The sequence below is a fragment of the Plectropomus leopardus genome, chromosome 11 (genome assembly GCF_008729295.1).
Source record: "Plectropomus leopardus isolate mb chromosome 11, YSFRI_Pleo_2.0, whole genome shotgun sequence".
In the NCBI taxonomy this organism is placed as follows: domain Eukaryota; kingdom Metazoa; phylum Chordata; class Actinopteri; order Perciformes; family Serranidae; genus Plectropomus; species Plectropomus leopardus.
In genome coordinates this window covers 3,740,260-3,752,587 of record NC_056473.1, presented here as the reverse complement: position 1 = coordinate 3,752,587, position 12,328 = coordinate 3,740,260, and the positions used below count along the sequence as shown (strand labels likewise).

The 12,328-nt window shown below is 38.8% G+C and overlaps 1 protein-coding gene across 3 annotated transcripts in view; it reads right to left on the bottom strand.

Moving 5' to 3' along the window:
* Positions 1 to 10,717, bottom strand: part of scaper (S-phase cyclin A-associated protein in the ER) — a 90,181-nt gene extending 79,464 nt beyond the window's left edge. For 2 of the 3 annotated variants that reach the window (XM_042495952.1, XM_042495954.1), the window contains exons 1-4: positions 10,405 to 10,717; positions 3,249 to 3,366; positions 1,824 to 1,900; positions 888 to 1,085 (exon numbers count right to left, since the gene is read on the bottom strand). In XM_042495952.1, coding sequence (XP_042351886.1) covers positions 888 to 1,085; positions 1,824 to 1,900; positions 3,249 to 3,366; positions 10,405 to 10,572 — 561 coding nt within the window. In that variant the 5' untranslated portion in view covers positions 10,573 to 10,717. Of the gene's footprint in view, positions 1 to 887; positions 1,086 to 1,823; positions 1,901 to 3,248; positions 3,367 to 8,379; positions 8,637 to 10,404 lie in introns of those variants that run through there. The other variant, XM_042495953.1, reaches the window with a different exon arrangement.
* Between the last annotated feature and the right edge of the window lie 1,611 nt (positions 10,718 to 12,328).

The following is a 12,328-nucleotide window of genomic DNA, read 5'->3' as shown; positions in this document are numbered from 1 at the left end:
GTTTCAGCAAATGCCTGACGACAAACACAACGCATACACAATATGTTTACAGTCTGTCATCAATATTCAGTCCAGTCAGCCAGGCCCAAGAGAGAGCCCTGTGATAATTCTTTCAGCAGTGAGCCGTCACAGAGCCCCTCTGACACAAAGCAGAAATCAAGAGGAATGTGAGCTGAGAGGCAGGAATTTCATTATGATCTAAATGTCCCCCTCTAGTGTTCATAAATCCCAACAACCTTCAGGCTCCACAAAAAAACAAATTCATGTTCGATTAATTCAGATCATGAAGCTATGGAAGCACATTTCTGCCAGTGTGGTAAAAAAGTAAATAAAAAATCCTGTGAGTCATTACAAAGAGAGACTTTTTCAGAATACTGAATCAGAATTTTAAAATAATGACTTCATATCTTAAAATGATATTAAGCTTTCTCATAACAATGACTTATCTCAAAAAATGACTTAGTATCTCAAAATACAGATAGATCTCTCAAAATAATGTGAAAAAATCTCTAAAATAATGAACTATATCAAAGTGATAGCTTAGCATTTTAAAATAAACTTTCTCAAAATAATAACTTTTATTTCCACAATAATGACTTCAAGAAACCTTGATAGTATCTTAAAATTATAAGTTAATAACACAAAATAATCTGTATCTCAAAATTCTAAAAAGCTTTCTCAATATTATGACTTTTTTCAAAATAATGACTTGCATACCACAAATTATTGAGAAATGATAAGACATTTCTTGAGAAAGTTTCTCATTATAATGACCTACAGATTCTCATTTTTTTCCCTTCACACTGGCATAAATAGGCCTCCATATAAACTCACTGATCCTGAGACTATAATTTGCATTTCTACCTTGCCCGTTGTTTTTGACTAACCTTGCATTCTACGACGCTCTGATCAGATTCACAAGTGACGTAAATCTCGTCCACAGCTCGGCGCAGGTTGTCGAAGAGGAAAGCCCAGTAGCGTGCTCGCAGATCCACTTTGCGGGGCTGCCTGGCTTTGGTGGGGCTCTTCTCTGCCCCCTTATCCAACGAGGTACCAGCTGTGCCTTTACTTTCCACACCAGCATTCTGTGGCGACAAAGCGTGGACATTATGGTAACAATGACAAACTTATTGCAGTGTTATTTAAGTCTCAAGTTGTTCATGTATACAGTAGCAGCCACAGCACTTATTCCTGCTGGAAAGGTGGTGCAGCTATTACCTTACTTTCCCATTCACGCATGCACAGCATGGGGAAAAAATGAAATTTGGATCCGTTGTGGCTATGTTGGTGCCACACTTTACACACTTAGTAACACCATTACATAATGTCCCATCCCATAAAATTCTTTTTGCCGCCCTGTGCAAGAATATCTAATGGACTATAGATTGATAATGAAGTTAAAAGATATAAAGAAATACACAGGGTATAAAAATGCCAGAATTAGCCAGGATGCTATTTTTCATCTGTAGTCCCTCGGCCAAATTGTTACACAAGGCTTCCTAAAAACAACAAAGCAAAACAACAACAAAAAATAGAGCATACACTTTAAAAGACTTCTTTAAATACATCAGCAGGAGAAAGAAAAACAAAATGAAACAAGGCAAAGCAAATAACAGCATCATAGAGATGGTGCTGGCACATCACACATCACAGATTAATCACCTTTTCCCTTTTTCTTTGTGAACTCAAGCTTTTCCAAAACTAATTTACACAATGCAAAAACAGGGTTCATGACCATCACAGATCTACTTGCAGAGAGGCAAAAGAAAGATGACTTAGCTTGGTAAATGGTGCCCTCTAGTGGACGAAAATGACACACCAACCTGTTTCTTATTCCTTTGTTGACCCGAATTGATCCTCTGAGCCCTGGAACTGCTACTGGAGTTGCTTTTGGACTTTGCTATGTGGAGAGGAAAATATATAGCAGCTGATGAAATAAACAATCTTTAATGATCCTAATGAAAGTAACAATGAAAATGCATACGTTTATGACATGAAACCACTCATAGTAGTGTGGTCGTAGTTGTTAATAAATACAGATGTACATTTATGGAAAAGTGGACAAAACAATAACTGTAATATGAGTGCTGATGGTAAATTATTCACGTTTAAGTTGCTGAAGATGCATATAAAAAGAGAAACTTATATAAGACCTAGAATCTGACCTGTGCAGTTTAGAAGGAGTAAAGTAAAACCTGTGGATTAATTTATACTGACTTTCCCAGAATGCTTCATTATAATTGAAACTAAGAATGTGTAAAAAGTCTGACAGGCAGTCAAGGAAGAAAGAAGATGTGCATGTGCATGTGAGATTCTCCGTCTGGTTGCATTCTTTTTTTAACACCGTAGACAAGCAAATGCACAGGATATCATAACCGTCAACATTTATATCCACCTGTATACCACTGCAAACCGATCATTTAATTAGACAAAGAGTTTTTTGGATTAGAATCACAGACTCCTCCTTTAAACTGGGAGATTTCTGGCATTCACGGCACAAACTCAAGAGCAGCAAATAAGCCTTGAATAGAATAACTGAGCTGACCCACAAAGAAGAGGGAGAGCGGGAGCAAAAGTGAGAGAGTATGAGAGGCTGTGGTGAGGGTTTCTGAGTAGGCTGGTCTTAGAGGGGCTTTCTTTGATAAAGTGATGGAGCGCTGCCATGCTACACAGGAAACTATATTGTGTAACAGACAAGTTGAAAGTTACCATCTTCCCAGAGGTGTTTTATTTCTCAAAACTGAGTAAACAAGTCAAAGCCTGTTACATAATATTCTATTGACCATCACGGCCCACCACAGTGTAGCAGTGACCTGTGCCACCACAAATATAATGTTCTACAAACAAAGGACCAGACATTGGTGTGAGATTCAGCCTTCATAGGCGATTCTCAGTACTTATCATTTATCAGTCTCGCCATGAAATGAAAAATGATCATTGTGTTCCAGCTGATATTATATTACAATATCAGACAGCATTCACAGTCTGTGATCACAGCCATACCATAACATGTTCACTATAATGCTCCAAATAAATGACTAAACATCTTCCCAAAGATATTAAAAATACAGTTAACATCCACAAAAACACCTATCGCTGCACAATGAAGACCTAAACAATACAAATATGATGTCATAATCCATTTACTCTTGTGATGTTATTATGGCAATAATGTGAAACTGTCACAAATCAGAACATAAAAGCATGTAAGCATGCACAAACAGTTTGTTTTGCATGCAGCTACCAACCTTCCTCCTCTTTGTTCTCTAGCGGTACACTCCAGGCGATGAGGTTTCGAGCAGCACGGCCCTCTTCAGCAACTATCTTCCTCACTTTGTCATGGCTGTTGGAGCGCTGAAAAGACGCCTGCACGAGAAACAGATTCAAATCCTTAATTTTGCACTTTATCCAAGAGCCAAAGAAATAAAAGATAAATAAATAATATATATGTGTAGAGCAGTACAACATGGCATACGTGACAAAAAGATGTGGGTTCTATAAGGGGACTTTCAATTAGTCTAACATCACAATATGCGGTTTAGTATAGGACTAGTATCTAGGACTACACCATATGGTTAAAAATGTTTGGTCGGTTGGCTGTTTTTTTTTTGCTCCTGAGGGAAAGTTGGCAGAACTTTACTGTTAAATGTAGTTTATACTATTTATTGTCAGAGCGTGACATTTTTTTCCAAAGAGCAAAATATTTCCCAAATCTGAAGTTGATCAAAAGCAATTACAGTAAAAAAATAATGTTATTAAATAAAAGAAAAGACATGGTAATCTTAATTCTGATCAGCAGCATGTTAAACTCTTTGGACAGATGGTTTTTAAAATTTTGTATGTGTTTTGTCTGACAACGGAAACAAAATAAATAAATAAGACAAAAATCTCAGCTGTAATCAGGATTTTCTGTATAAGTTTTACACCCACAGTTTTAATTTCTGCCATTTCTCAATCAGAGACTTTTTGAAAACTCAAGCAGATATTAAAATGAGCGTTGCAGTGTTTTGAATTATTTTAAACTGTATTCATAAATTTGTTTTTTTCCCCCAAAACGAAAATGTAAACTCTATTAATATACTGTATACCATAATATTTGCTTGATATATTCTCTTAAAAAATATACATATTTAATATAAAAATTTCTTATATTAGTAACAATCACATTGCATTATTTAAGCATTAAACAACACACACTGTTGCAATTCAGCATTCACAATAAGTTATTAAGTGACATTTGACATATTCTGAACACTTGGTAAGAGTTTTAGTTATAAACTATAGCTCCCCAGCTTTAGTCAAGGAGGTTGGCGGTTTGAGCGCAGGCTCCTCCAGTTTGCATGTCAAAGTTACTGGAAAAACTCTGATGCTAATGAGTAAAAAACATGAAGTAGCAGGTGGCATCTGTAGATTCAGTCTACGGATATATGGGCGAGTGTGACAAGCAGTGTGAAAGCACTTTGAGTTGTCCATATACACAATACATATACACTGACCGACAGGATGGACAGCACAACAAACACAAGATGTCCTTACATTTGCAATAAAGCCTGGTCATATTTTTGTTACTGTCAACAAATCCTAATAAAAAAATCAACATGTATTCCCTGTTTAGCCACAGTCTAACATACTGTAACGTATTCTTCTTTATGCCATATAGCTCCTTTTTTTTAAACTATTAAATTCAATGAGCCACACAGTTGCTTTGGGTGACATGTTCATTTACTATGATGAACATTGGCACAGTAGCGTTTTGAGGCAATCCCAAATACATTTTTTGGTGGTAAATTTTTCTTAAAAGTACAGTGCGGTATTAGGAAATTACTCTGCATTTATTTTTAAATAGAACTGAATCGTTTTTAAATATTTCCTTCTTGAGTAGGAATGAATGGGCTTGGGGTTGAGTGCCCCAGACAGGGTGGGGAGGTTGAAAAGTATTAAGCAGCAGACTAAAACATGTTGGTGTTGGTCACCTCATGAGATTTTCTTACAATAACAAAAATATTAAGTATTTCCAGCCTTATTCTTTAAACCAAGTAGTTTGCTGAAGCACAACTTTTCTACAATAGATAAGCACTTATCAACATCAGGAAAAGTTGTGTGGGTTTTGGACTGAATGCAGCAGACCGCGAGAGGATCCCTACCAGTGGCATGTGCCAAGCGGCAAGTCAGACCAGAGGGGAGAAACGAAACCGAAAACGCCGTTGTTGACCCGAAGCACAAAGAGAGGGAGGAGAGCCAGCATCAGGGTAAAGCTGACCCGACTTGGACCGGGAGCTGTTCCTCTACCAAGTCTTCCTCTGGCTAATGTCCGATCGCAGGAGAGTAAAGCGCATGAGATGCAATTAAGGCTCACTCAGCAATGGAAGATCAGAGACTGCTCTGTGCACATCATCACAGAGACATGGTAAACCCCTGGAATCCCGGATCAAGCTGTTGCACTGTATAGGCAGACCTTGTGGAAGCCATTTGGACACAAGACTCTGATGCAAATTCAAAAAATGCACTGCAGGAACTGAATGATGCCACCAGCAGCAACATGTCTAGTGCACTAGAATAGAGGGCTCTGAACATGCCCAAGGAACGGGATGGAATTTTCATAGTGGCTGCTGATTTGAATCATCTCATCCTTTCAACTCAAAATATGTAGCAGGATCAAGGACAAAAGTAACTTTGTTTTTGGTTTAAAAAATGACCAATAAATCTACCTTCTACCTTCTTATTGGTGAGCTAACCAGTTACACAGTCTGAAGCATGAGTAGTGTTGCTATGGTTACCATCATTTTAATACACCTTGTACAGTGATTTGTAAAGTGGTTCAAATGTTATGTAAAGCAGTACAGTGTATTATCATAGCCCAAAAAAATATATTTTAAAACAAGCAATTGCATTCTGCATTCATTTGACAAGTTATACTTTAAAGGTACTCAACATCAAAAAGTGTGTAAGATTCCATTTAATACACACTATTCACATCTAAAACAGACATAAATGCCACAAAACACAGCTGTTCAATGTTTGTACAGTAGCGAGAGGATACACCTATCCTGGCCCTCATAGTAAAACAGACATTTCCAGTATCTACAAAATCAGTTTAACACAAAATTCAAAATTAATCAAAAGTGCTAATTGCTATTGATAACTATATTAAATCTATGGGTCGACAGCTATTGGCCTGGCCAATTATTGAGGCAGATATTTGGCATTTTGTTGATTATCTGTATTTGCATTTTATTTTAATAATCGCTAATAAAATGTATTCATTTAAAAGTGCAAAGAAAGTGTCATGGGAGGAACTTTTACTCAGGGAGCTATTTTTATTTATTCATTTTTATTTAAATTTTCACTTGACTTTACAAAAAAATTGCTGGGAACTTGCTGTACATGATGTTGAACATTTCAATTTTGATTTAACATTTACTAAAGGCATTTAAACAAAGTTTTGCGTTATATTTTTGCTATTCCAAATGATAAATAATGACAGAAATATTTTCATTTTTATTGTAAATGCATATCAATTACAAATGTCAGTTATCAGTCTCACTAACTACTAATAATAGGTATCGGCGCTGAAAAACCAGGTCGGTCAACCCCTAATTAAATCGCTAATCCTTCCATTTAGTAAGTAAAATAGTAACACTCAGGAGAGCATTTTGCAATGTGCTGTTTCAGTTATTTGTCCCATCCCTGGTGTGTTGTCGTGAGCCGCTGTTGAAGCCACAATACTGCTAGCAGTAAGTTTATGAAAGAGGTCTAACATTAGCAGCACTGACTGTGACAAGAAACAGCCAGAGGCACGAGCTCTAAACCCACTTTGTGCCCAGCATGCATCATGGTTGACCTACACATTGACTATGCATCAGTGAATTTGACTCAAACCTCGGGTGAAGCAGACACTGTGAACCAAAATAAACGCTGCAAGAAGTCACTCATCATATCCATAATCCTTCTATGGAACATTAAGATGCCCAATGATGATGAAACATGGCATCAACATCTCCCTGCATCCTCAACTCGCAGAGAAACATGCTGTCACATCACAGTTTGGTCAAACGGCTCATGCATTGATGCAAAGACCAAATCCGCTACAACTCAATTTTGCTGTGCAACGACAGAGAGAGAAAGAAAAACACAGTGTACCCGACAGTCTACTTGATTTAATTTGCCTTTGTAATCTTACATCACTTAATATTCTGACTTGTGGAAATCTGGTTACAAAACAACACAGAAGCTAATACCAAGAGGCTTATCACTCTGAATCTTCCACTCTTTGTGTTCCCTCCACAGAATAGCCTGTTGTGTACTCTTCATAAATGATTTAATGTAATGTTGACAGAGCAAACTAGAATATTTTAGTAAGACAACTATAAGAAGTGGTTTCAAACTTAAAATACATTGTTACCTGAAACCAGCAACAACAAAAAAAGTGAGCCAGTTCTCCTCTTAATAGCAAATGAGTCATGGAACCAAACGTTCTCTCTTTTCTTGGCTGTCTCTCACTAGCAACACTATTATTCCAACAAGAAAGCTACAGCTAAATCACTCCTCTTTTAACACTTGCAACTAAAAGAAGAAGGATACAGTTTATTGCTCATCTATTATTTTGAGAAAACAAGTGATAATTAGGCCTTGATTTATGTAACATAACATGTAACAATCTTTGCAGACAATCTTTCAGTGCCAGCAGAATGTGAGCATGGCTCATTAGGTGTTACACATGCAGAAACAGCATGCGTGCATTGCTCTGATACTATTTAATGTCCCTAAGGGAGATACCCAGCTGACCTACTTTTAGTGTGCAAAATTCTTTACATGTTGAGTGGCCTGGGCTTTATTCGGCCAAGAAGAAAAGGGCTACAAAGAGATAAAAGAACATCAAACAACAATGCTAAAATGAGCAAGATCTAGTCATGTAGGTCAGCATCGATGCACCATCTCCCCATCTACAAATTGTAAATATTTACTCTATGTTTACACGGCTTGGCAGCCATTTGCTGACAGACGAATGTTGTGAGAATACCTTACCTACTTACAACTGATAGCTAACTATGTGCAGCAGCCTGAAGCAAAAAAAGGCTTACAGCAACATTCTCTTGATCCACTTAACCAGCTGTAAACAAGCTGTCTCCTGGGCTGCGCTGTAGCAAAATAAGATACATTGTGGAGCAGAACTTTTGTTGTATTTCTGGCCAGGCGATCCTTCCCCCATGCACCGGATAGAGAGCGCTTATTTTCTGGACTGTGCTGAGTAAGAGGCAAGTGTAAGGTTTCCCTTTTGGCAAGGTCTACAAACAAATGCAGGCAGCAAGACAGAGGGGGTGGGGGATCGAGCTCATTAGGTGAGACACAGATAAAATTAAAAGATAAGAGGATACATACAGAATAGAAGTACAGTCTGTAAGCAGGTTCCTCGTCCTTATCCACCCCTGACATACTTTTGCAGCCCACTTCAGGCAACCTGTTCCCCCTCACCAGCACTGCCACTTGTGCAAGGTGACATCGTCATCTGACGGCAGGACCAAAATAGACTCCTACTGTGTAGTCCACACTGCTATAGCAACTTGCCCAGCTGTGTCAACTCCTCTCCCAGTGGCGATTGAGAGAGACAAGTGCTCAGCAGTCCGCTGGTCCTGCCTTTAACTTGGACTATGTCTGTAATCTAGCCTGAGCCCTCAGTGCTCTGCTGAGTTAGCAGCCACTTCTTAGGCCTGACTCTGTGCCTGCTGCTGTCTATCTGCCTGCCTCTCTCCTCTGCTCTCCACTGCATGCAGCTTCCTATATTTACAGCTCCTCTTCTCTGCTCTCTCTGCTCTGCATCAGAGCCCCCACTCTCCCTCTGTTTCTCAGCTCTCACTCTCCTTCTGCCACAACACTGCGCAGTCATGTGCACACGGCCGGCCTGCCGCTCTGCCCCCCATCCTGTGCTGCCAGTGATGAGAGTATAGCTGCAGGCTCAGAGGCAGTGTGTGTGCTAATGCAAGCCTGGCCCGTGCATAAGCCACACAGGGTGATGCTCTAGATCTGACTGGACTCGGTGTGCAATGATTCACAGGCTGCTGGGGGACTGAACACACAATCCCATGTGGTTTGACTGCCTACAAATGGCACAAAGTTAAAAGGCTGCAAGAAGTTAGAGCAATCAGGGAGATACCTTAACATCTGATACAGACTAGTCCCAATTACTTTGGTCACATCCACCGTAACGCTTGTCTTGCTGCTACATTCTTGCTATAATGATGATATGACAATACATGTGTACACATAAAGCCCATGATGTACTAGCATCTTCTTACAAAGCACACAAGGCCATTTATCATCACTTAATGCAAAATGCACTGACTGCTGGGAGGGGAAGCACTTCCGGACCACCGCTGTTGTGTCGCAGACTGTTTACCCATCAATAAGCCTTTCCTTCAACCCTACACCCAAAACCTGACCACCAAAGGATTCACTCGCACTAACACTGGTATTGTGTTGAAATGTGACATGTGCCTCCCAAGGTATTTAGGGTTAGGGACTGTTCGTTACTTATGAGTGGGGAAGGGGTGGTGCAAAATGGATAAGGTATTGAAAAAAATTAAGCACCAGGGAGGGACTAATATTTTTTTTATTTTGACTTTAGTGAGGGACATCAGACTTTAAATGGCAGTACTTTGTATTAATTTTCACAACCTCTGAACCCCAAATCCTGCAAGCGGGTTGGAAAGGCATGTTTTCTTCAAAAATCTGCAAAATTAAACCATTTATCTTTGCTATGAACTGTTAAAACAAAAATTCCAAAGGTGCTTTAACACATTATTTTTAGGGAGTATTTGCAATTTACTTAAGAAATTGGATGTTTGTTTTGGTGATAACTAAAGACTGCACTGTTTGTTAGTTGCATTGGTTCCAATACAGACTACATTTGATGTGAATACCAAAAAATGTTAAAAGGTCAAGGTAAAAAAAATAATAATTAAAAATTAAATAAATAAAAACAAGACATACGCCAGCTACACCCGCCATCTGATAAATATTGTACAGTCCCTTAAAGGGTTTGGGTCAAGTTTAGGTTGGGGGGAACACATATCGACAGTCTTCAACATTCTTGTCATGCCCTACCTAACACTCATCCTGCTACCACATTTTTGCTTTAATGATATGACAAAATATGTAAACAAAAATCCCATCATGCACTAGCATCTTCTCAAAAAACCCACAGGGCCATTTATTATCATTAACTTATCATTAACAGTCACCCATAAATGCTCCTTTCCTGCTGAACTGTCAGCTAACTGAACCCATTTTCAATGATCCAGTCACTTAGCTCAGGCTAGCTAGGTGTGAATAGGGATTACACTGCTTTTGATTTAATTGACTGCTGTATTTCAGCTGTTAGCAACAAGCTTAGGTATCATTACGTACCTTCAAAGCGCTTATGGATGCATTCTTGCTTTTGCCTCCTCCATGCGAGGAGCCTGAGCTGTTGCTACCAGACCTCTCCCTCCCGTCCCCTCCTTGGCTAACTCTCGGCCCGAGACGGTGCTGCCCAGCGCCACGCCGTCGTCCATCATGGCGGTTGTCTTTGGACATTGACCCCGTGGTAAAATTCAATTGTCAGTCTGCGGGAAATAAAAGTCTAAGGAAACGGTCGTCTTGTTGTCAGAGTTGATGAAAAAAACATGTCAGATAAAACATGACAGTGAGGACAACCTAACAAAAGCAGGAAGTCTGTTGAGTTTACATTTTGACCGGCAATAGGATTATCCAATGAAATCGTCTTCACATTGACACTTCATGCTCGCCAGCCAATCACGTACAGTATAGTTTAGGTCAATGGGCGGGACTTTAAACTGTCTACCATGGCAACCATAAGGCTCGGGCGGGACGTTTGGTTGATTTGTCAGTGATGTCAAGTCATCTATAGCCAACAGGAAACCAGGAGGGAGAGGAACATGCCTTCAAAATAAAAACACTTTAGAGCAGCCCTTTTACTCCACTCAAACGATCAAAACAGACACACCACAAGACTTTCTAGTTTAATCCATTTATAAATTGTTGTTTATATTTCTGTTTTCCAGCTACTTTATTATACATGTTTGTTTAATTTCTGTTTTGCTTTGTGCTTATGTAAGGCCTTGTTGTATGTTTATCTTCTTGTGCAATGTTTTTGCTGCTGTGTGCTAAGCCTGGCCTACTTGTGCAATATGAGACTGCAAAGCCACTAAGATGATTTGGAAATAGTTTACTTTCCACTCATAGAGCTATGAAAAAGATTTGTGCAGCTTTTTTTAGTTATATGCAACAAAATGGACCCTAACAGAAGCTCTAAGCTATGCCTGCACCGCTCAGAAAAAGCAGGTTTAAAACCTAAACTCAAATCATCTTTATCTTTATGTTCTCTATTCAACTCGCGCTTCCTCTGAAGACTGTGCTACTGTAAATAAAAGTGCCATGCCTTGCCTAAAGGCTGCCAGATATACACAGAAAACTTAGTGTTTGAGACAGGCTGAATAAGACATCAAGAAAAAGTCTGTCCAGTAATCCAACACCCAAAAATGAAAAAACACACTCATATTAATTAAGAGACAAACTCTCAGTGTCAGCATTTTACTCTAGCTTGCCCTATGTGCACACAAACTCACCACTGTCATTCAGATTACTCATAAAACAGGCCCCACAGTAAGCCAATTCATCCTCCTAAATATCCAGGTGAAGCACATAATATTGTCTCATTGGACTAACAAGGTTATTTTAAATCTTTTTTCGTTCTGATATAGACTATTAACCTCTTCCCTCTCCACACAAGGGTGTAGATGATGATGATGATGATGATGATGATGATGTCACTAAAATTAAGGCCACCAAGCTGACACCAAGACTAGAAAGATATTCCAGTGAAAGTGAAAGTTATCTCCAGCTTTGTATCAAGTACAAATATCAATTTTGGGAGGTGGATGACAAATACATGTATTGGCACAACACACACATCTACCAACAGAATTCATTTTCCAATTGCTCCTATAAATTTACACTGGAAAACTCAGAAATTATTCATATACCCTGTGATTTTCATAGATGAAAGCTGCAAAGCCATTTTTTTTTTCAAAACCAGTATTCACATAATATACAATGAACACCTGTTTTCATAGGATATGAGGAAAATTCAGCGTGTACATTTTGCTGATTTGTCTTTGTATGTTTTCTGCCCTGTATGCTTGTTGGTATCCTATTATATTAGCAAGGCTGTGAGCATCATGTAATCCAACTCAAATCCAACTTTAACTGCAAAAATATTTCCATTAATTACTGCATGCTTTCACAGAAGTTACCTGGCTATCCAGCTTAT